A 25,740-nucleotide genomic window follows, 5' to 3' on the forward strand; every position below is an offset into this window, starting at 1 on the left:
GTCTTAAATTTACATCTACACTTGGTTTTAATGGCTGTTATAGCAAAACAAATACTCAAATGTCGATTCAATTTAGACAAATTATATTAATGGCTGCACCTCCTAATTCCTGACACTAGTTTTTTCAGTTCCATGCACCATTTACACAAAGTTGCCAAAAGGTTAAAAAAAAAAATGAACCCTTAATTTGGAAGCTCATGAAATTTCATGTTTTGTAAGTGTGCAGATGTGGGAATTTTTATAAGTGACATCATTTTTGGCCACAAATCACATCTTGATGCAATATTCACAGACATGTTCGAAATGTTCTCTTTATAGCAGCAGTTACAGCTGTTGTAAAGCTGCTTCTTTCTCACTCTGATTTTTAAAACATCACTCATTCCTTCAAGGTACTGATTCGAAAAATACTCATTAGCAGAAAACTACTAAACTACTTATCACAGGAATGGTTGGCAAATTTAGAACAATTAAGTTTTTTTTTCTTTGTCAAAGAAAAATGTATAACTCATCTTTAAGTCCCAAAATTCTTTTAAGCACTTTGCCATGAGCAATCCAAAAGCCTCTATGTGGAACCAAAGCTTTTTGTGGCCACATCAATCCTCCACCATTTCATTTACAAAACTCTGTGAAGATCCTGCTACTGAAAGCTGTCTTTATAAAAGTAACCATGTCACTGACACCCTGGAACACTGAACTGTAGCACAAGGTGATTCACTGCTGGTGGATGGACAAGCCTGTCAAGTCTCAGCACTGTGGCTGCCACCTCGCCCCGAGGACAAGTCACATGGCTCTGGGTGCCTGCCAGCAGGCCTCGAGAGGGGCTAAGGGAAAGCCTGGTTGTGAAAAAGAGTAAAACACTTTTCATTTCTAAGTTTTTGGCTTATTTCTAAATTTTAATATGCTTTCCAACAAAACAGAACTTCCTGTACTTTTTTCCTGCATCTCAGGACCTGTCATGTGCCCTGGTAGTGTGTATTCTCCCCAGTTTGGAGACCGCTGCCCTCTGGTAGGACTTTGAGGATGCTAGTCTTGCTGCCATGGATTTCTAAGCTTCCTAGGAACGGGGCTGGCCTGGACCTTCCCATCCCTCCCAGGAACCCGGCACAGGGTCGGCTGCTCCATGATGCTAGATGAATGGATGCCGGCATTCTGCCAGCTGGAAGCTCTGGGATGTGCTGATGCCCATGCAGACCCAGATGTGGGGTAGGGCTCAGATAGGAATAAATCCCAGGCCCTGTTCTTGAGCCTTCCTCATGTACTGGCCTGCTGCTGCTGCTGCTGCTAAGTTGCTTCAGTTGTGTCCAACTCTGTGCAACCCCATAGACGGCAGCCCACCAGGCTCCCCCGTCCCTGGGATTCTCCAGGCAAGAACACTAGAGTGGGTTGCCATTTCCTTCTCCAGTGCGTGAAAGTGAAAAGTGAAAGTGAAGTTGCTCAGTCGTGTCCGACTTAGCGAGCCCACGGACTGCATCCTACCAGGCTCCTCCGTCCATGGGATTTTCCAGGCAAGAGTTCTGGAGTGGGGTGCCATTGCCTTCTCCGGTACTGGCCTGAGGGATGTATAAACATGGGATGGCATACAACCCAGGGCAGAATGAAGTAGGAGCTGCTGAAGAAATGCTAGAAAAGGTGTAGGAGAAAGGAGTAAAAGACCCTGTGTTCTTGTTCATTCTCCCTAGGATTGTGAAAGGCTTCCTGGGGGAGGCGGCATTTTGTTCAGTGGCATAGGTTTTTGTACCATTGAAACAAGGAGAAAGGAGAGAGAGAAGAGGATGAAGTGGCCTTTAGAAAAGTGAAAGTCGCTCGTTTGTGTCTGAGTCTTTGAGATCCCATGGACTGTACCCCACGAGGCTCTTCTGTCCATGGAATTCTCCAGGCAAGAACACTAGAGTTGGTTGCCATTCCCTTCGCCAGCGATCTTCCTGACCCAGGGATCAAACCCAGGTCTCCCGCGTTGCAGGCAGATTCTTCATCGTTTGAGCCACCAGGGAAGCCCTTCGTCAATGAGGAGGGCCTGTAGGGAGAAAGTATAGGTGGAGGATGGAAAGCTCACCAGATCACTCTCAAGGACAAACTAAAAAATTCCACAGGTGGTGGGCTGGGACGTTGTAATAGTACTCCAGATACACTAGGCTTTAATAAAACTGTTTGCCTCATGGGAAGACGGTCATGAGCTGTGGACTCACAGATGTTCTTCCTCTTCCTCCCACATCAGTAGTGTGGTCCTTAACCTTAGGGTCCTTGCAGTAGCTTCCCTCTGTCCAGAATGCCCTCCCTGGAGGGTTACACGGCTGGTCCCGTGTCATTCGGGGATGTACTCAGATGCACTCAGATCCCTGCTCAGAGGGCTTCTCTTAGCTCCTAACTGAGGGGTGCTCAGGCACTTTCCACCACATCACCCTTCCTTTTTGTCTCAGCACTAAACACCCTGATGTCTCCTTGTTTATTTTTATGGCGATTTGTTAACAGGTGTCCCCTTCCTGCTCCTCCCACCAACAAATGCAAGGGTCAGGGCTGCTGCGATCACCAAGCACACGTCGAGTGAGCAACCTTACCCAGGTCCTCTTAAAATACTTGCTATAAGGTCATTTTGATGAAATGGTCCAACTTAAGATTATCCTAAATCCACTTATGGGGGAAAAAAGAGAGGGGGAGGGAAACAGACAGACAGAGGAATATAAGAGAGTGGTAACTGGTCCAAGGAAATCAGATGTATGAGGCTACCAGGCAACTTTAAACTCCTATTCAAATTAATTTCTGTGTTTTAAAAGATGCCTTGGGTTACAGAAAAATGTGGTAAAATTAATAGATACATTAAAAAATATTTGAGGTGTGTAAATTCTGAGTATTTTTTGATTTCTTGGCTAATTTCTTTAGGAACATTAAACGTATGGAGTCTTTCTCAATTTCAGTTAACCACAGTTTCTCTGAGAGCACTTCTTTGAAGTACAGATTCCCAGGCCCCTCCGCTGAAGATTCAGATTCATTAAGTTTGGGGTGGGGTCCAATAATCTGTATGAAGCTTCCCAGGTGATTCCTCTGGTTCAGTAGGTTTGGGGAACACACAGTATAGAAATCATCCTATACCATTATCTAGAAAACAGTATCAGTGGTTCACTCTACTGTTTGAAAGGTCGTTCCTGTAAGGGAAACCGTATTGAAGAACTGTAAGATCTTATTTGAGTGAGTGAGTGAGTGAGTGAATGTCACTCAGCTGTGTCTGACTCTTTGAGACCCCAAGGACTATTTGGTCCATGGAATTCTCCAGGCCAGAATACTGGAGTGGGTAGCCGTTCCCTTCTCCAGGAGATTGTCCCAACACAGGGATCGAACCCAGGTCTCCTGCATTGCAGGCAGATTCTTTACCATCTGAGCCACCAGGGAAGCCCGAGATCTTCCTTACAATTTGCTGATTATAATGCTGACCCTAGGCCACACTCTCTCTGAACCTGCAGGATACCTCAGGGGTCTCTTGGGGGGCCGAGGGCCTTTGGCTTACAGGAGGAGGTCAGCGCAGGGCTCCCGTCTCCTCTGCAGCCTCAGTGTTACCAGCAGCTGCTCCTGCGAGGGGGGCACCCTGGCCCTGACCCTGTCACCTTCCAGAGAGCAGGCCAGCACTCTGAGCCCTTCCCTTCCTGGAAGACGCTGCTGCACACATACGCGGAGTGACCTTGACTGTCAGGTTCTTAACGTAGCATCCGTGGGCCCCTCAAGAATCCACGCAGCGGCCTCAAGGGTGTGTGTGCAGAACTTTGGCAGACTATCGGTTACAGTGAGAGGAGTTTCCTGAGCATTCGCCCTATGTTCTTTGTGGACCCCACAACTCAGCTTAGAGAAATGAAGCCATTTTTTTCACAGCATCACAGTGACAATTGGCTGTCCCACCCCACAGCAGGAGGTCTGTGCTGGGGCCAGAGTTGGGGGCCTGCCTCTCGCTGCTGCAGAACACACACACACGGGGCGAGGTCTGCAGGAGGACACCTGAGGGTGAGAAGTGGGCTACCCCAACCAGAGTCCAGGGTGGGAGTGCAGGGGCGGCGGCAGCCTCCAAGTTCATAGGTAGGTTCTTCAGGCCCCCGCTCAGCCTCCAGAGGGAACTGGTGTCCACCCCTTTTCTTCCTCCTCCCAGGGTGGGTTACATCACAGAGGCCCCACTATTAGGGTGTAGAGGTCCCACCCTGAGGATATAGCTCACCCACACACTGGATGTCTGTTTTGCCCCAAACAATGTTAGCTCTTCATATTTTGAGGATTATCTTTGTGCTGCTAAATCTGAGTATGTCAGTACCTCAAAGATATAAGCAATTGCTTTTAATTCTACAGACTGTATTTTAATCCACAGAAATCAATTGATTACTTCTTTAGCAATTGAATTTAATATTCTGCATGCTACAGAATTTGGTAAAAGTATGATAGGTTATTAGTGCAAAACAAGGGGCATGTTTCAGTGACGTCAGCAGCTTTCACACTATGCACCCTGAATTTGGGGTTCTAAAGATGAACCATTGAGTCTGGGAGAATGAAGTTACATCCCAGTTCTCTCTGATCATTCAGAAGAGTAACATTCAAGTCACTGTATCTCCCTCTTCTGAATTTCCAAAGTACTCAGCATTTCTCATGGTAGCTATCACACTCTGCCCCATGTATCAGAGCTGTGTTTCCACACTCAGTTCATCTCCTGGACGGGAGGGGTGGGTCTTGTCACCCTGCAGCCTCTCCCCCAGCACACAACATGGCTCTGTCCTTTCCTCTGCCTTTTACTAACCTCCTGGCTGACTTAAGTGCTGTCAATGTTCCCAGGACACCTGGGCAAGCTGCCCTTTTGGCACTCCCTACACTACGCCCGTGTATTGTCCCAGAAGAGCAGCAGCTCATTGTGGTGAACGTTCGTCTCGTTCACTTCGGTGTGCCCAGCTCCCGGCAGAGGAGACAGCAAGTAAATGATGAATGAATGAATGATTAGTGAATATCTGTACACGATGTTTCACAGCTTTATTGGGATAGAATTCACATACCCTAAAATTCTACCATGCCAAGTGTACAGTTAGGTAGTTTTTAGTATATTCTCAGAATTGTGCAATCATGACCACACTCTCATTTCAGACCCCCTGAAATCATCCCTAGAGAAAAAAACCGGTACCCATCAGCAATTATTCCACATTCCTGCCACCACCTCTAGTCCCTACTTTGTGTCTCTAGGGATTTGCTTACTCTGGACATTTCACATATATGGAATCATACAGGATGTTGGCCTTTGTGGCTGGCTTTTCATTTAGCACAATTTGTTCCAGGTTTGTCCGTGTTGTAGCATGTACTGATACTTCATGTTTTAAATGCTGAATAATAACCCATTGTGCAGATATACCACATTATGTGTATCAGTTTATCAGCTGGAGGATATTTGGGTTGTTTCACTTTGGGGCTAACATGGATAATGCTGTCTATGAACATTCATGTATAATTTTTGTGGGGACATATATTTTCATTTCAGTTGGGTATTTATTATACCTAGGAGTGGAACTGCTGAATTATACAGTAACTTTTTTACTTTAAATATTTATTTAATAATAAATAGTATTTTTATAATAATATTTATTTATTTTGGCTGTGCTGGGTCTTAGTTGTAGCATACAGGATCTCAGTTCCCTGTTGTTGTTGTCCAGTCACTAAATTGTATCCAACTCTTTGTGAGCCCATGGACTGCAGCAGGCCAGGCTTCCCTGTCCTTCATTATCTCCCAGAGTTTGTTCAAACTCATGTCCATTGCGTCGGTGATGCCATCGAACTATCTCATCCTCTGTCATCCCCTTCTCCTCCTGCCCTCAATCTTTCCCAGCATTAGGGTCTTTTCCAATGAGTCAGCTCTTTGCATCAGGTGGCCAAAGTTTTGGAGCTTCAGCTTCAGCATCAGTCCTTCCAATGAATATTCAAGGTTGATTTCCTTTAGAATTGACTGGTTTGATCTCCTTGCTGTCCAAGGGACTCCAAGAGTCTTCTTCAGCATCAATTCAAAAGCAATTCTCCAGCACTCTGCCTTCTTTACTGTCCAACTCTCACATCTGCACATGATTACTGGAAAAATCATAACTTTGGCTATAATGGACCTTTATCAGCAAAGTGACATCTCTACTTTTTAATACACTGTCTAGGCTTGTCATAGCTTTTCTTCCAAGGAGCAAGTGTCTTTTAATTTCATGGCTGCAGTCACTGTCCACAGTGATTTTGGAGCCCAAGAAAATAAAATCTGTTTCCTCTTTTTCCCCATCTATTTGTCATAAAGTGATGGGACCAGATGCCATGATCTTAGTTTTTTGAATTCTAAGTTTTAAACCAGCTTTTTCACTCTCCTCTTTCACCTTCATCAAGAGGCTTTTTAGTTCGTCTCTGCTTTCTGCTATAAGGGTAGTTTCTTCTGCATGTCTGAGGTTGCTGATATTTCTGCTGGCAAGCTTGATTCCAGCTTGTGAATCACCCAGTCCAGCATTTCACATGATGTGTTCTTCATATAAATTAAATAAGCAGGGTAACAGTATACAGCCTTGATGTGAGACTTTCCCAATTTTGAACCAGTCCGTTGTTCCATGTCCAGTTCTAACTGTCGCTTCTTGACTTGCATACAGATTTCTTAGGAGGCAGGTAAGGTGGTCCAGTATTCCCATCTATTTAAGAATTTTTGACAGTTTGTTGTGATCCACATAGTCAAAGGCTTTAGCATAGTCAATGAAGCAGATGTTTTTCTGGAATTCTCTTGCTTTCTCTGTGATCTAACAAATGTTGGCAATTTGATCTCCGGTTCCGCTGCCTTTTCTAAATTCAGCTTGTACATCTGGAAGTTCTCGGTTCACATACTGTTGAAGCCTAGCTTGAAGGATATTGAGCATTACCTTGCTAGCATGTCAAATGAGTGCAATTCCCTGACCACAGATCAAACTTAGGCCCCTGCTTTGGGATCTTGGAGTCTTAACCACTGAACCACCAGGAAAGTCCCTATATAGTAACTTAAAATGTTTAACATGTTGTGAACTGCCAAGCTATTTTCCAAAGCTGCACCATTTTACATTTTCACCAGCAGTCTCTGAGGGTTCCAGTTTCTCTACCTCCTTGCCAACCCTTGTTTTATCTCTCTCTCTCTGATTCTAGCCATCCTAGTGTTATGAAATAGTAGATCACTGTGGTTTTGATTTGCAACTCCCTAAGGAATTACTGGGAGAAGGCAATGGCACCCCACTCCAGTACTCTTGCCTGGAAAATCCCACAGATGGAGGAGCCTGGTGGGCTGCAGTCCATGGGGTCGCTACGAGTCAGACACGACTGAGCGACTTCCCTTTCACTTTTCACTTTTCCAATGCATGCTTTGGAGAAGGAAATAGCAACCCACTCCAGTGTTCTTGCCTGGAGAATCCCAGGGACGGGGGAGCCTGGTGGGCTGCCGTCGATGGGGTCGCACAGAGTCAGACATGACTGAAGCAACTTAGCAGTGGCAAGGAATTATCGAACATTTTTTCATGTGTTCATTGGCCACTTATATCTGTACACTATTTAATCAAATTATAAGCAAGAGAGCCTCACAGAAAAAGCTTCATAGATGAAGCCCAAAGAGTAGTGTTAAGTTATGGAAGGTTTAGTAACACCAGGTCTCAAGCACACTCCTGGCTCCTCCAGTGCTCTGTTCTAGCTCCCTGGCCCTTCTGTTAGCCCTCTGGATCCTTCCTCTGGATGAGTGGAGTGTCCGGATTCCTTATGAGTCAGGATATGCATATGCCCTAGCGCTGCTTGATTTTATGCCTGTTGGCCATCTGTGTGTCTTCTTTAGAGAAATATCTAATTAGGGCTTCTGCCCTTTTTTGACTGGGTTGTTTGTTTTAATACGGCTATATGAGCTGTTTGTACATTTTGGAAATTAAGTCCTTGTCAGGCACGTCATTTAGAAATATCTCCTCTCAGTCTGTAGGTTGTCTTTTCATTTGTGGACTGGTTTCCTTTGCTGTGCGAATGATTTTAACTTTAATTAGATCCCATTTGTCCCACTCTTGCAGACTTTCTACAAACCCTCACCGCCAAGCCCCAAAATGTCTGTCTTTGCACCTCTCTGGAGGTGTGCTGGAGAAATTCTGACGACTCTGTCCAAAATATATTCCATTCTTCTGTCTTTTGAGGGACCTCTGGTGCAACAAATTGTGTTGATCATACACCTCAGTTTAAGACACAATGACATCATTTGCCCAGGGGAGGCAGCCTTTTTATTTTTCCTCTTATCTACCATATTCAACCTCATTTCCTTCCTCCCATAAGCATCCACTCTAGTGTATGTTGTTTCCCTTTAATCTAGTGCCATAAATATATTTAGATTTTGTGCCTTAGAAAAATATTTAGTGTTATTTTTGTATGTGGGTTTCCAAACTTGGGGCTTCCCTTGTGGCTCAGCTGATAATTCTGCAATGCGGGAGACCTGGGTTTGATCCCTGGGTTGGGAAGATCCCCTGTAGAAGGGAACAGCTGCCCACTTCAGTATTCTGGCCTGGAGAATTCCATGGACTGTATAATCCATGGGGTCACAAAGAGTGGGACACGACTGAGCGACTTTCACGTTCACTTTCCAAACTTGTATTAATGGTGTTGAATCTACTCTCTCAGTAGTGTGTGACTGTTGTCCATACGTAAAGACAGTTCATTGCTTCTGATGCTGCAGAGGATTTCCTTGTGGGCAGAGTCCACTTTCATTAGTGATTCATTCCCCTAGTGACAGACTCCAGGCGGCCTCCAGTTAATCCATCTCTTTGACACTCAGTTTTCTCATCAGACAAAAAGACTGGTGATGATAACACCTCCTTTACATAGTGACTGTGCCAATGGACACTTCACAGGTTTGCTAATCACCATGTCCCAGGTCTCTGCCATCCAAATGACGCTGTGAGGAGCAACCCTCTTCAGTGCCCCCACACCCACATCCTTCCTGTCCTAACCCTCAAGGTCCACAATGGCTCAGTAAATGCGGGCAGACAAGGCCATTAGCACAGGATTTGGGACTAGAAAACATATTTCCTGGCTGTGTTACCTTGGGCCTCTGTTTCCTCATAGGAGGTAGGGATAATCATACTTTCAGAGAACTGCTGTAGACGAAACGAGAGAATAGAAGTGAGTGCTCTGCAAAGTGGGAAGCAATGCTAGGTTAGCCAGTCTGTTACTAGTGGGAGTGGAGAAGGCAGGAGAGTCGGGGGAAGGAGGAAAAGCAGAGGAAGAAGAGGAACAGGCTCTGGGAGGCAGCAAGCAGGCCTTGGTGTGCCATTGGTCCCAAGCCCCAGGTCCCCTGAGGGTCACAGCAGCAGCCTTGTCTCCCTGGGAAGTGCCCTGGTGCAGTCAGGAGACCCACATAGGCCCACCTCCGTGTGGATACTGGCTGTGTGGTCAGGGTTCGTCAACCCTGGCTTCACATTAGCATCCCATGGGGAGCGTTACCAAGTACTGACCAGATCCCCACATCTCACCAACTGCATCTGACTCTCCGGTGTGGGAGGTAGGCCTGGAAACAGCAACTTTAAGAACCTCAACTTTCCAACTCTGTGTGATTCTTGGACTTTTTTTGCTGTCATTTCTTCTCACTGACCACAAGATGGCGCTCTCTTTCTAGGAAATCTCTGATCAACAAACAATTCATTTTCTTTATTAATCCTGAAAGAATTAGTTTGAAATTAACAATCTTCACAGCATCTCATTAAGCCAGAACTCTGTGCCCAAGTTGTCCAGCCGTGAAATGTGCACCTTTCCCTTCTGCTAGAGACCATACCAGGTTAGGACAGGTCATCTTGTGTTACAAAGCAGAGTAGGCATTTATTGTTGCTTTCTGATCAAAATCATTACAATCAATAACAACTAATATTCCTTTAATCTTTTACCATTTGCAAAGTGCTTTTTACCAACTATCCTCAGAATATGAGGATAGTTTATGAAATGGCTATTATCGTTGTCATTTATAGATAAGAAAACCAAGGCTCAAAGCACTAGTTCAAGGTTACAAAGCAAAAGCTGACAGAACCAGGTTCAGGGCCCTTCCCACCTACTTGGATAAAGAGAGAGGTGCATCAGAGACACCAGCTCTCAATGGATACAGCCCTGAGAAAGGAAGCTTCTCAGACAACCTCTGCAGCCTTCCTGAGCGGGCTTGGAAGACGGACGGACAGATGTCCTTCTGGAGTTTCACACTGTCACACACAGCACACAGGTCAGCAGATGATATGTTTGATTGGGTTCAGCGAGGAGCTGGGGTGACAGATGTGAAACTTCTAGTGCAGAGTAAGGTAGAGGCAGCAGAGGCTCGAGAAGAAGACAGGCTGTATTACTTAAAACTTTCTGTTCCAGGAAAATGAACTGCTGTGCCAATGAGAAAGAAGAATCTGCCTTAAAGAAGAATTTAACAGACCCACCTCCAAAGAAAATAATTTTCTACCAGCCAGTGATGTCTTACGAGGCTAGTGGATCTGAGGAAGGTTATATACAAGATCACAGATTTACTACCAGAATTTCATAATCTATCAGGACCAAATGTCAGGACCCAGGACCCCAATTCCTCAGGGTGTTTTGATCCCAGATGAAGGGGCTGCAACTGTAGGCTCAAGCTACTTGGAGTAAGAAGAATGTTTTCAGGACAGAAGCAGTTACATGAGAGTTTATTAAGTCAGTGTTTTGATCGCTTTACTGACTCCAATGTACATCTTAGCAGTTCAGTATACTGTTGGACCCATTTTCTCTACCTCAGCTTCACTGTCTACAAGTGGTCTAACAGTACCTATCTCACAGAATTATTATAAGGGTCAAAATAGTTTATATGCAAAGCACTTAGAACCATGCCTGGCACATAGCAAGCACAATGTGTTTCTTAAATAATGCTAAATAAATAAATGGATATGAATATGTCTATTTACATATTTTACAAATAAAATTTTAATTTTCCAAGTTCCAAGTAATTTTTAAATTATGTTATTTGCACACCTAAAGGTATAGGAAATATATTCAGAGGGCATAAAATAATGCTTTATGACTAAAACTTGAAATCCCACTGAAAATACATAAATTTGATTAGAACAGTACTAGTCTTTGGAGCCTTGTAAACATCAGAAATAGGTTAAAAATTCTTTAAGTCTACCACGTCATTATTACTGATGTTAACAGATAAGCCTATCCATGGTCTAAAGAAATACAAGAATAACGCAGTAATCAGATGTTTCTCTCTTTTTAAAATATTTTTCTTTTTCTCTACTTGATTTCTTCTAAATTTGGAAATTAGTGGTCATTTTGGAGGCATTTTCCCAACAATAAAAACCCTCAGCATGACCCTTGGTCACCTCTTAAGTGAACGGGAGTGTAACACAGCAACAGTCAGTTCAAACGTCATCTTCAAATACAAATTAAAAGCAGTTCAAAAAGAGAGACAGAGCATCTGCTCTGAGAAATTTCACATGATCCCAGGGAGAGAGACTGGAATGCTGAGACGGCAACTGGGGCAGGGCTTGGAAGAAGCAACACATATATTGAAATATTGCTTTCTGATCTAGAGTCATTTTCCTCTCATTTTGGCATTAATTTCCTTTTTAGTAGAACTACCATATTGTTTCAAGGTAACAGGTTTTCCTGAAGGCTTTTGCTTCTTTTTCTTGTAGGCTCTTTTATGAAACAATTTGTGGAGAGGAGATGGAATGACATTGTACCATTTCCAGCTACCTCCTGATAATCCCTCCTCTTTCCTTCTGGTACTTAGGCCGATATAACAGACCCTTACACTGTCTCCTCATCCCATCCCCACAGACCCCACTCTCAGCAAGCCCCTTCCACCAAGGCCTGTCCCACCAAGTGCAGACATGATCTGGGTACTCAGGTGGAACCTGAACTATAGTTTTACCTTGTAGCAACTGTATTTTAAAAGGAGTTTAAGTTCTTTAGTACCAAAATTATAAGGCATTTGCACCGAGAACTCCATAAGCTTCTGTACATTTAGCTAGGCCCCTAACATCACATTATTGTTTCTATGGAAAAATCAAATTCTCGTTTCAAATACCTGACCTCAGATGAACTTGTACAACAGAACTTGAGTGGGGGACTACTCACATATACCCACACACTCAAGGACAGCTCCTCTTTCTATCAAGCAGACTGTCCACCAGTCAGTCTGTCTAGCATTCACACTGTCATTTTATTAAAGGATAACATATCTGGCCAAAAAAAAAAAAAAAAACAAACTGAAAACAAAAAGCTTAGATTGAAAGACTAAAATTAAATATTTTATACTTAGTGAGTACAAAGTAACGGTTCTGTTGTAAATTTATTAAACAAAAAGAATTACTCTTAAAAATGATCTTGCTTTTATAGAGGTGGTATGGTAAAAAACATAGTACGTGAGTTTTGTAGTTGTAAACTATGAATCTCCAGTCAAGCTGCTTTTCTGAGCCTCAGTTTTCTTGTCTATAAACAGGGATGGTTACATTGTCTCTTGAGGATTATATTTTTATGCAAGATTTAGAAATTTCTAGCAATAAATCTGGCACAGTGGTTATTTCCTGTCCTTTCTCCCTTGTAACCTGTTTAACATCTTTTTGAACTCACTGTTTCACTTCAATAAAAATATTTTCAAATCGCATTTAATTTTCAGAAGTTTTGATTTAAATGTTTCACTATTCTTGGGTACCCTACCTATCCATCCGATTGACTTAGGTTAAGGTCCAAAATAGACTAGTATGGGTAGATTATTAACTTATAAATGACATAGTTTCAAGAGTTTATTTATGTTGATAATCGTAATCATTTATTTAAACTGACTCACCTGTGCCTACTCTCCCCAAATATTTAATTTTCACAAGATTTGTGGATTTCAATTCTTTTTCTCTTTTTTTTCTTGAATAAGGATTTAGACTCTTGTAACAACCTCCACCAAGTTTCCTTCTGTGAGCGACAGTTAGCAAAGTCAGGCTGTATTTGAATGAGCCAAGGAATGACTTCCATGGAGGGCAAATCAGATTTCATTTAAACAGACTCGTCAAGCGGCCATTCTCTCCCATTTACTGTTAGGCCCGTCGCACTGCAGAAGCAGCGGCAAGGGTGGGAGTGACATCTGCGAGCAGAGCAAACACACGTGAGCAGCGGGAAGGAGCTGCGGTCCACGGGGTCTTATGGCCTCAAGTGAGCAGAGTCCATTCTGCTGCTTAGTGTGGTCCAGGACACCACCCCTCCCGACACTCTCTCACCGGTCCCCATTCCTGGTATTTGTCTTCCGGGCTGTCAGAGTTGGGGGAATCTGTTTGTCGGTTGAAATTTGACACCCGTTTCTTATTCTATGGTTTCATAATCCTTCATTTTTTTCAGTCAGTTGTGTGTCCACTGGAGATCAGGTCCTGCCTGCAAAGCTTGAACTCAGGGTAAAAAACATACTCTCTGCTGTAAGGAAGCCTAAAGACTTGGGAGATTTAAAGTAATTTACAGCCCCCAACAATCACAGAGATAAGTCCATCAGAAGTCTCTTTTTGTTTTGAACTGAAATGTAAGGTTTTTTTCCTCCACTCTCATAAAGATGTGTTTCTATCATGCAGCTACCAGGTAGCCAAAAGGTCACAGATGTCCAGACACCCTGCGTTTACAGAGTGTGTATGTATTCAAGGTTCATTCAGGTAGCTTAATATGAAACCAAAATGCCTGGTCCTACATTCAGCTTGATAAGAGTGCTGATTTTAATTGTGTGGTGTAGAAATAAGGCCAAATAAACAGGCAAAAAGTAAACCTAAAAGTGGCTTTAACTTACTAAACCACTATATCTTTGACAGCAATTTTAGATAAAAATGGTCCAGAGGACAAAGTGCATAATTAATGATGAGAAAATGATTCCTTCCAGTCCCATAATAAAGAGTTCTTCCTGCAGTAATCATTTGCCCAGAGTTTTATTCACGCAAAAGGGACGGTTACTTCTTGCTTCTGTCTCCTTCATTCCAGTACTGTTCAGTCTGCATTTCTGTGAGTCGGGAAATTGTGCGCTGAAATGCAAAGATTTCCTCTTCTCCAGTAAACATGGCTAGTCCTTCTGCTGAGTCCTAATTATCAAAAAAAAATAAAACAACAATCCAGCACCAATTAAAAGCTCTGCAACTAAAAATTTAAAGAACTAAGTACAAGTTTAAAAAATACTTTTTGAGCCTATGTTATAAAATAGTCTACAAATTTTTTTCATTAAATTAGACTAGAGAATCAACTAATTTTACCCAATAATTAGAGAGTCAGCTCATATAAATTAGACTAGAGAATCAACTAATTTAAACCAGTAATCAATAAGCAGAACAAACTACCAGGAAGAAAACATTAGATGAATAATTAAAGCTGAAACAACACTCTAATATCCAAATAAGAAAACTTTTGCTCAGATGAAAGTTCTCTACAAAATCCAAAGGAAGGACATTCTAGACAGAAAAGGAATTCTTTCTAAAAAATTGCATGCCAGAAAGAAGTCAGGACCTCCCTGGTGGCCCACTAGCTAAGACTCCAAGCTCCCATTGCAGGGGGCCGGGGTTCTATCCCCAGTCAGGGAACTAGATCTGTTATGCTGAAACTAAGACCCAGCACAGCCAAATAAATAAGAATAAATACATATTTTTTTAAAAAAGAAATAAGTAACAACAAAACCCAATAGTTTGGTATATCAATATGCGGCTGAGACTCTCCCTTGAAGCTTCACAGTCAGGGCCACGTTCCCAAGGGAAGGCCTGAGGGCTAATCTCTTTTTCCAACTTGGGTGACTGAGAGGCCTTCTGTGGACCTGGAGATTGTGTCTGGGAGCAAGCTTTGGGAAGGCCAGAGCTGTTTTGGTCTTGAGCTGCTGGGACACTTGATCCTCCCATGTAGGTAGGGTTCAGCTGGGGAGCCCTCGTGAGGCTAGCAAATAACCTGGGACTGGTGATTTCAACACAGGCTATAGCCTGTGAGTGAACACTGAATCTTGCCTCTTTCCTTAGGAGTTTGCTATTATACTCTCAGAGAAAAGTTCTGCACTCCTAAGTCCAAATTACTGACCTACTGTAAAACTGCATGACCCCATAGCCACGTGCCAGGATTTCTTCATGTCTTATTGACCCTAAGTGCTGAGCGTACTTTGCCCTATATCTGAACTCTGATCAGAAGAAAAATTCAAAAGCCAATGATTTAAAGAATTTCAGAAACTGAGATGAAGTAGCCCCTTAAGTATATTCTTCTAAATTGTCAAAAGACATTATTTGGATGTATTGCTCTCAGAGAAATGGGATCACAAGCAGTTATGTATTTCTACATGTAGATTTAAAAATCATATTTTGAAAGTTCACTATTAAATAATTATTGGCCTCATTTTCCCAAACTCCTAAGAATGCATAATTTCAACTCAGGTCAATAAGGAATGGTTTCCTCATTCCAAATGGTCTTTTACTACTGGGGTTGAAAGAATGGGGCTCCCCTCATTTGGGGGGGGGGTGAGTGTTTACAGTTTTAAATTTTTTACTAATATTTCAGTTGTCTACAGTTGAGAAATATACCATGTAATATTCATAAAGAAAAAGGAAATGCAAAGCCACTTCTGTTTGGCCTGGAGTGAATCACCAGACCCCCAAGCTCCAGGAGAACTGGGCCAGCATCAGCTGGTTTCCGACAGAGTGTCCTCAGAGCCTGGCACTCACAGGTGCTCCACAAATGTCTACAGAATGGGGTTAGGAGATGAATCGTGGATTTCTTTTTAAGCAAAGGGCCTTGTCAGGCACAAAGTGCTAGAACAGCCAGTCCATATGATTGGATACTGTATCATGTGCTCTACAGATCCAGCAGACACGAAGGAAGACATCCAGAAAAGGCAGCGTGGCGGGGCTGAGGGAGTCCAGAACCAGACGTGGGTGCCTGGTGGCCAGCTCTGGCCTGCCACTGGTCAGTGGTGTAACTGCAAGCCCCTTAGTCCACCTCCCTGGACTTCACTTTTATCACAAAGATTCCTTCCACCACTCTAAGGCTATACTTCTCTATATTTACTGATGTTGAGGATATGTCTGCTATACTGGCTTTAGAAGAAAGCGGCGAATCAGTGGTTAAATACATACTGCATTCCTTCTTTAAAACGTAGCCATGCATCAAACCAAAACAATTAAGTTGTTTTATAATAAAAAGAGATTATGTTAATATCACCTACCTGGCTCAGCCCCAAATCATCCATCAGTATTCTGCTTTGCTCCAACTCACTGTCATGATGATCATACAAAAATAAGCTTGATATAGGAGCTGATGCAGAGCAAATTATGCGCACCTGAAACAGAGAAAACGAGCAAATGGTGTTACTCCTTATCTCTAACAAGTTGAAGGCAAAAACAAATTTCTCATAAAATAAAAATCTGTTATAACAGGGAGCTTAAGATTTTTGCTTTTAAATGGTTCTAAATATACGTAGCAAAATTGGTACTTGGTGAAATATACTTTTACGAGCTTACAGAATGTGTATTTATAAAGAACAATGCCTTGAACTCCTCTCTTTGAATCTAACTAAGTCTTAACTTCATTTCTCCTTTCACACATTTTCTCCAAGTTCTATCTTTATTTTGGAAAAAAAATATTTTAAAAGCTTCAATCTATCACTTTTTTCCTATTTCATTAATCTGTTTTTCTAATTAGAGATTTTACCTAAATATCTAAAAGTTACCCTAAAGCTACTGAAATTTTTATTAATCTCCATGTTTTAAAGTCCACAAAAAGAGCATAAACAAAATGTGGTTGGGAAAATTTCAAAACTGGCAGGACCCATCTACACTGTATCTTCTTCATTAATGGAAAAAAAAAAAACCTTGCATAAATAAGTGAATACAGCATTTCTTTAAAATAGATTTCAATATTTGGGAAACCTTTTTTTCTATTTCTGGAATATCTCTAAAATGTAAATAGACACACCACATAACCTATATTCAGATAGCCTGGGATTCAAAAATTCCAAATGTATTTTTGAAACAAAATACTTTTTTTTAGGAAAACCTTTTGACCATCTTCATACTTTTTCTAATAGTCTCTTTAAAGTGCTATTTTTAAACTGCACAGTACTTTACAAATACTTCCACACAGCTTACACCGCCTTCTGAAGTAGGGAACAAAGGTTTTAGGGGGCAGCTCCAGGCCTGGAGAGTCTCAGCTCATGACACCAGTCCTGATCTCTTCCAGTTCTAAGTCCAGTGGCTTTTCCATTACCTCTGAGGTTGACATTTTCACCTGACTGTGTGAAGCCCATCTCTATGCGCATCAGAGATGCTCCCCCGATGCACCGTTAGCCCTTTGCTGCACATGTGACAGCTAAGCCCAGTGCACCGCTCCTCTGATTACACCCTGAGTTACCAGACTCTGCCTTTCTATCAGCATCCAGCCGGACACCCTTGAAAAACACTAAGCTTGGCATGAATATTTCTTGATTACATAAGTGTTTGAGTGAATGTCCATGTGTAATCACACACCAGAAACTGCTTTCACAACTTAATAAATTTTATGTCCGCTAGATTAAAACATACTCTTCCTGATGTTTCAGGAGATCTGAATTTGTTTTCAGGATTCACAGCCATCCTTTTAAAATCATTATTTAAGTAAATATGCTGATATCCATGGACATAGGAGCCTGGAGGGCTACAGTCCATGAGGCTGCAAAGAGTCAGACATGACTGAGCAAACATGCGCTATCAATATTTTAAAACAATGTATTGATGTTTGGAACTAGTCTTTCCATATACAAATGACCTTCTACCTCCTCTTACAAATTATTTTAACCACAAATGACACTTTTTTCATTACTTAGATGGAAATGTCCTTATTTCACAGATTTCTATAAATGCATTCTAAAACAATGTCTGTTTAGTGCTTCCAATTTCTGAAATAAGAATTTCAGCTATTTTTTAAAAAGAGTATAAACTTTAAATGTGTGCTTTAGTTAAAGCAAATGTTAGGAGAGTAGTTCTGATGTTCCATCATATTGCCTGAAAAATCTTTTTGTCTAATGAAGAAGTTAAACAGTGTGGGGAGGTTGGATCAGGCGGTAGGACTAAGGGGTAGGGATCATAAGCTTTCAAAAATAAGAGTTTATCAATCTGCCACTCTAAGAACCACCTACCAATGCACCCCTCCCACTTTCTTCTTGAAGCACTGCCCTCTGAAAACAGAGTGCTACCTCTGGGCAATGTATTCCAGACCCCACATGATTATTTCAGAGCAGAGTCTCTTGATGAGTAATCCAGAAGGAGACAAGTAACCACCTCGATCCCCAGCCCTGGTTTTCTCAGCTTCCTGCTCACAGGGCCCCTTGAGAGCAGGCAGCATATTCTGATGGCACTCACGAAGGCAGGTTGCCTTTCATGCTCAGGCCCATCACAGGGCCTGTGCTGCCAACTCCCCACTCTGCACGTGGAGCCCAGCCATCACAGCTCAGTGTTTATGAGCAGCACCTGAGGAGCTGGTGAACCAGCAGGCTCCAGGCCCCCTCCCGGGTCTTCATCTGCTGGTGTGGGGTAGGGTGAGTTTGGGAATCTGGATCTTAAGGAGCTCAGATGATTCTGGTGCGGCTGGTCCTCAGAAGGACTTCCTCAGCCTGCCCCCAGTTCCCACACAAAGATCAGCCTACTGTCCTCCTGGACTCTCACGGCACCAAGTCCCCCTCTCTCCAAGAGAACACCCCACACTCAGTCCTCAGAACATTTACACTCAGTTCTGCACACATTTAATCAGTGTCTCTTCAACACTAGACTCTCAGCTCCATGAAGGCAGGCAACATGCCTGGCTTTGCCTGTCACTGAATTAGCACTGTGCGTGGTGTGAAGATTGCTGAATGAATGAATACAGGAAACATTAAAAATCTCACCTCTGCCTCCCAGCAGATTCCGGTACCTTCTCCTCCCTTCAAAGTCCCTTCAATTTTAGTCAATCACTGCTCTACTTCAGTACAAGGAATAAGGAGGGAAACCTGTATCTTACGGTAGAACAATATTTCACTCTTAACTTGAAGTGGTACTTTACCTTCTCTGTAAGTATATTTACAGGTATATATTATTATTAGTGGCTCATTGTTGTTGCTGTTCAGTCACGTCCAGCTCTTTTCGACCGCATGGACTGCAGCACGCCAGGCTCCCCTGTCCTTTACTATCTCCTGGAATTTGCTCAAATTAATGTCCATTGAGTCAGTGATGCTGGTGGCTCACCTTCATTGAAAGCTTACCGTATGCCGCACAATGTTCTAAGTATTTTACCTGCTCATTTCATTCTCACAACAATCTTATGAGGTAAATACCATTATTATCCCCTTTTTCTAAAGAAGGCAATTCAAGCTAAGTTAGTCTTCAAGGTACTCAGCTTGGTCCCAGGGTCCACTTCTTAACCACTAGGCAATAATGCCTCTGATGAATGGACAAAGGCTCGGCGACTCATGCTGGTAATAAGATAACTGGGTTTTTCTTGCTTGTTTAGGGACAATGATAGTTACTGGGGTTTCCAAGTCAGAGGGAGAGAAAACTAACACTGAGACTGGCCCTTTAGTCATTCATTCATTCATTTTGTTCATTCACTATTTCATCAGTCCAATAATTGATTCACGTGACAAATGTTTACTGAGCACTCTACCTAGGTAAGGCATCGTGCTGTGCATACTCACAGACAGAGCACATGATATGCTCAGGTGAATGATGGGACTGGGAAGATAGCAGAGCGTCTTATGATGGGATTTTTAATACAATATGATTACTGTTACCACCACCACCAATAGTACTTGTGCAGCATCAGCGTGTACCAAGTGCTGTTTTAAAAGATTTACCTGGATTAGCTTGTTCTGTCCTCACAATAACTCTCTGAAGTAAATACTTCAGAGTAGTATCTTCGATTTGTGTGTGACAAAACTGAGGCACAGAGAAGTAAAGTAAGTGGCAGACCAGGATTCCAGCAACAATCTTGCTCCACGGTCCAGAATATTTAGTTCTGAGAAAATATACCACAGCCTTACCTTGAAATCATAAAAGTTATCGATGAGAGTTATGAATCTCCTAGCTTGGGTCCTCTTTGCCAGGGTAAATTGTGGAATGTTTCGTAAAAATACTGTATCAAAATTCCTTGACAGTTCCAAATAGTCACTGGCTCCAAGTGGCTATAATTAAAATGAAATAGAGAACAGAAAATGGAAATAAGTCAATTCTGGTTGAAAATATCTCTTTTTCTCGTCACGGTGTGATCTAGGTGTAGCTTTGAGGTAACCTGACCAAACACAGAGGTGTTTTCAGAGCAGGCTGAGGACAGTGTGCTGCTGCTGCCAAGTGGCTTCAGTCGTGTCCGACTCTGTGCGACCCCATAGACGGCAGCGCACCAGGCTGCCCCGCCCCTGGGATTCTCCAGGCAAGAACGCTGGAGTGGGTTGCCGTTTCCTTCTCCAGTGCATGAACACCCTACTTAATAGGGATATAAACAGAAGGGAAGATAGAAGACAAGCACATGGTGGGACGTGAGAGAATGATTCTAGCCACCTCAGCTGGTGTCCTGGAGGCCCACATCCTAAGTCTGGTCTCACTCGTTTTATTTATTTGACATGACTTTAAAGAAGTCCAAATAAGTCCTTCCTATGACTCAACTGCAAACTGCCACTACTGGTAAACGCAGCTGTCTTTATCACAGCAGCTGAGTATTATGTCACCACTTTGAAATAAAGACTATGCTCCAGTATAAAAAGCATCAGACAATATTTTTTTGTTTAATTTGATGTACAATTACTGAAATACAATGTAGTAAACACTGCTAACCTCTGCAGGCAATACCAGAGGGTTTTCATACAAAAGTAGAGCAAGCCCTCGAGCATAGCTTGGTGCACCTGTTACCTCCCCACACAAGGAGGATACAACCCTCGGGGTCCACAGAATCATCACAAAGGTGCTGCCTGCAGGTGTAACGTGCCCGTTCCTGAAACATGAAGGTAATTCATGACAGTTATGAAAGCAATCCACACATTCTCTGGGGTCAGAAACACTCCCAGGAGAGTCACTTCTCATTTTAAGTCGGGTGTGAATGGCTGTACCCTGTGAACAGGAGCCATGAGCAGGGTCAGGAGGAAGTTTCTGGCCGTGAGAGAATGCAGAGACTCAAAGTCCAGGAGCCGCTCTCAGGTCCCTCTGGAAGCTCTCAGATCCCAACAACTGATCCCTGGGACCCAGATCGCTAAGCCTCTTCAGCTTCTGGCAGAATTTATCAGTACTCCTCCCTGTTTAAGAGTGTCTCCCTTGGACTTCCCTGGTGGCTCAGTGGTAAAGAATCTGCCTGCCAATGCAGGAGACACAGGCTTAATCCCTGATCTGAGAAGATCGCACGTACCGTGGAGCAACTAAGCCCGTGTGCCACAACTATGGAGCCTGTGCCCTAGAGCCTGTACTCCACAACAGGAGAAGCCATCGTAATGGGAAGCCCGCACACAGCAACTAGATGGTCGCCCTACTCGCCACAACTAGAGAAAAGCCCTCGCAGCAATAAAGACCAAGTATAGCCAAAAATAAACAAACTAACTAAATAAATAATGAAAAAAAAGAATGTCTCCCTCGTTGGGGTGGTCGTTTGCATTAAAACTTCTGCTTTAGAAATGTAGATAGAACTATGTTCCTGGGAGAATCAGGGAATTGCAAGGAGGGGGAGAGTCATCCTCACCTTAGAGTCCACCCTTTACACCTGCCACTCTCCTAACAACTAGCTGAAATCAACTATACTCAGAAAACTTTTCCTGTAGGTGTGGGGTGGTAAGAATAAACTGGAGAGGGAGGCCTTGGGGAGGTGGTTCCCTCAAGAAAAGCAGCTCTAAGAAGGATGCGCAACAACTACGAGCCCAGGGGCACACCACCAGAGAGTGGGCACAAGGAAGAGCTGATGCCTTGAAACCTGCTTAGAGATGCCCCTTCTCCCCTCTCCTCCACCAACCAGGTAACAAGTGGAGCCAGAGATGACCTTGTGTTTCCCCGTTTCCCTGCGCTGGCTGGACAGCCTCTGTCTCTAGACCCACTGTCTGATCTTAGCTGAGACTCCCCACTCACCTCAGCCACACAAGGGCTCGCAGGTGTGTGTGGTATGACGCTGCTGTCAAGGCTGATGTGGGCCAGGAGGATGTGTTAACAGAGCAGCTCAGAACAAGAGCTCTGCACAGCCTGAGTCTGAATCCTCAGTCTGTCATTTATTACTGATGTGTCTTTGGCAAGTAACCTCATCTTCCTGTTCCTTAGTTTTCCCATCTATAAAATGGGAATTGATTTCTATCTCACAGGGTTGTGAGTATTAAACAAAACAATACATGTAAAATGTTTAAACAGACATTACCACTCAACTCACTTTTGCCTTGCTCACTACCCCTGATTACATCCAAAACCCTAAATCAGCCTTTGTGCATTTTCCTGTCCTCACAGTCACAGCAGAGAATCAGATGAGACTGTAAAATCCCATATAATGAAAACAATTCCCGAAGGGGTGAGGGGGAAGGCAAGATACAGTGTCCTCCCAGAAAAAGGAGAACTCTACAAAAAGACACTCACGTTCCGAGGGTGACACACACTACTTCTTGGGGATCAGTCAGAATTTAGTGTCTCATCTTTTGTAAATCAGAAAGTATATGTTAAAAAAAAATGTAAAGCCTCATTTTCGGTATGCAGTTATATATAATTAAGCTCACTCTTTATGCATGGATATGATTTCTATCAGTATAACTACATGCCCAAGGAAAATCATTATCAGAAGTGCACTGAAGTGCCTAGGGCAGCTGAAAATCAGAATTCTGCCCACTCAGCTATTTTTACAAATTATATACCTTTGTCAGTAGGCTCTGCATTTGCCATTAGGCTGGCAAATATCCCTTTCCTTCATATCCCTAAGATAATTATGTGCTCATTCATATAAAGAAAACTAAGCTTAACACAGTTATCTCGTTTAAGAACAATGGTCATTGAGGGGCGGGTAGTTATTGTTTAACGGATACAGAATTTTAGTTTAGTATGATGCAAAGGTTCTAGAGATGGAGTGTTATGATGTTTGCACAACATGAGTATAATTAATGCCACTGATCTGTATACTTTAAAAAAATGATTAAAATGGTATATTTTATGTTATGTATTATTTAACCACAGTCACAAATAGTCTTTAAATAAAGGAGAGCTTATTAGTTGCAAAAGATATTTCAATTTAGGCTATTGAGAAAGTAATATCACCTTTTCCTTTAAAATCATGAAAAAGAATGATATGTATTAATCAAAGAAGGATGTCTTTTCCCCAAAGAAATCAGCTCCAGAAAGGTTAAAATTAATTTAAAATATAAAGGTTTTTCTTTTTTTTAAAAAATAGCTATTTAAAATAGTGTGTTTTCTTATTCCAGCTTCAATATTGAAGTGTCTAAGAAATGACACTCAACAAAGATCCCTAGGATTGAATTTGGGGAGAGATAGGGGTTTCTTCGGAGAAGGCAATGGCAAGCCACTCCAGTACTCTTGCCTGGAAAATCTCATGGACGGAGGAGCTTGGTAGGCTGCAGTCAATGGGGTCGCTACTGGTCGGACACGACTGAGCGACTTCACTTTCACTTTTCACTTTCATGCACTGGAGAAGGAAATGGCAACCCGCTCCAGTACTCTTGCCTGGAGAATCCCAGGGATGGCGGAGCCTGGTGGGCTGCCATCTATGGGGTCACACAGAGTCGGACACAACTGAAGTGACTTAACAACAGGGGTTTCTTATTAATGAGAAACACTATTTTTCATTACTTAAGTTAAGTAGCTGTGAATGAAAATACCATAGAAACTTTGGAATTATGGTCTGTCGGGTCTAGTATGTGACCTTGAACAAGTCTTCATCGATGTCTCTTTCCTCATCTGTAAAAGTGGGATCATAACCTGTCTCATAGATTTGTCCCAAGGATTTGATGTATTGATTGTATATGAAATCTTATAACAATAGTGGCTGATCAATAAATGTTAGTTAAATATTAATTTGCAGAGTTCACATGAGAAGTATTACACTCAGACACTCGATCATGTCTGACTCTTTATGACCCCATGGACTGTAGCCCACTAGGCTCCACTCTCCATGGAATTGTCCCGGCAAGAATACTGGAGTGGGTTGCCATTTCTTCCTCCTGGGGATCTTCCTGACCCAGGGATCAAACTGGAGTCTCCTACGTCCTCTGCATTGGCAGGCAGATTCTTTACCACTAGCGCCACCTGGGAAGCCCCCATATGAGTAGTAAGTAAAATGATTTACAATAGACACCTAATAAATAGTACTTATTCTTTTATTAGCTTCCCTGGTGGCTCAGACAGTGAAGAATCGACCTGCAATGTGGGAGTGAGTGAGGTCGCTCAGTCGCGTCTGACTCTTTGCGACTCCATGGACTGTAGCCTACCAGGCTTCTCTGTCCGTGGGATTTTCCAGGCAAGAGTACTGGAGTGGGTTGCCATTTCCTTCTCCAGGGGATCTTCCTGACCCAGGGATTGAACCCAGGTCTCCCACATTGCAAGAAGATGCCTTACCCTCTGAGTCACCAGGGAAGCTCAACCTGCAATGCAGGACACCTGGGTTCGATCCGTGGGTTGGGAAGATCCCCTGGAGGAGGGCATGGAAACCCACTCCAGTATTCTTGCCTGGAGAATTCCCATGGACAGAGGAGCGTGGTGGGCTACGGTTCATGGGGTCACAAGGAGCTGGACACAACTGAGTGACTAAGCACTATTCTTTTATTAACTACTAAATAACCTGTCCTCAGCTCACAAAGCCAGGCAAGTGAACAGTTCGATAATCCAGTCTGCTTCTGCTTTTGCACTTATGAGCAACAGCCACCCCCTCTCCCTCCCACTGTCTCTGGTCCACCAAAATATCTGCCCTCCTTGGCACCTCAGCCCTCCATGAAGTATCCCTCGATGACAGACACAGCATCTGTCTCAGGCCCTCTCCCTCCCACATGTCTTGTGAAGGTAATATCATGAGCACTCATGCGGGGGAAAGCCCCAGGCCCACAAAATGCACAGCCTCTAATCCAGTACATGTCACATAGGAAGTGGTTAATATTTGTTGAATGCATTGAGTGAATATATGAATAAAATACAACATAGCCTGGGGAGCAGGCTTACTCCTTCTTTTATACCCATTTAGTCACCAAAGAAATTGAAACACCTACCAAAAAACCCCACCTTTTCTTAGTTGGCCCAAATTCCTCATTCCCAAGGTAAGCCTTTGTTGTATACCATAGCATATACATTTAGGAACATTCTAGGAAAGATATAGATCATTTGTAAACACTGGTCATCCTTGGATAGTGGAATGAAAGATTAATTTTGTTTGTTATACTTCTTGGATTTTTTGAATAGCAAAACAATAATGCTTTTTTGGAGATCATTTTTATAGTGGGCATCTTATCATTTATGCTTCATCTGTGTGAGATCATTATATTAGTTTTGTCATGAACATTTCTCTTTTTATCTCTAATTTTTCTTTTTATTTATTCTAAGTTTTCTTAATCTATAGATGTAGGATTTTTTTAGGGACATTAAAAAAATAAATCATAAGTTGAATGCGTATGTTCTTTAAAGTTTGACAAAAGGAAAATGGATTTGATATTTGGGATAAAATCTGACTTCAGTTGTACAGTTAACATTCAGCTAATGATTCTTTACACCAGGGAGACAAGAGGGGAGGGAGGGGATGGTGCAAATGGCACCATTTCTAAATAGGTCACGTTTA

The 25,740-nt window shown here is 42.7% G+C and overlaps 1 protein-coding gene across 2 annotated transcripts in view; it reads right to left on the bottom strand.

Annotated features, from left to right (window-relative positions):
- LACE1 (lactation elevated 1) overlaps positions 9,809-25,740 on the bottom strand; it is a 199,784-nt gene continuing 183,852 nt past the window's right edge. For both annotated transcript variants that reach the window (XR_001918535.1, XM_005684597.3), the window contains 3 exons: positions 20,000-20,140; positions 16,178-16,291; positions 9,809-14,069 (listed from right to left, as the gene is read on the bottom strand). Coding sequence is in view for 1 of the 2 variants with exons in the window: in XM_005684597.3 (XP_005684654.1) it covers positions 13,941-14,069; positions 16,178-16,291; positions 20,000-20,140 (384 nt within the window). In the remaining variant the exon portion in view is untranslated. The remainder of the gene's footprint in view (positions 14,070-16,177; positions 16,292-19,999; positions 20,141-25,740) is intronic.

This window comes from Capra hircus, chromosome 9 (genome assembly GCF_001704415.2).
Source record: "Capra hircus breed San Clemente chromosome 9, ASM170441v1, whole genome shotgun sequence".
NCBI classification, from domain to species: domain Eukaryota; kingdom Metazoa; phylum Chordata; class Mammalia; order Artiodactyla; family Bovidae; genus Capra; species Capra hircus.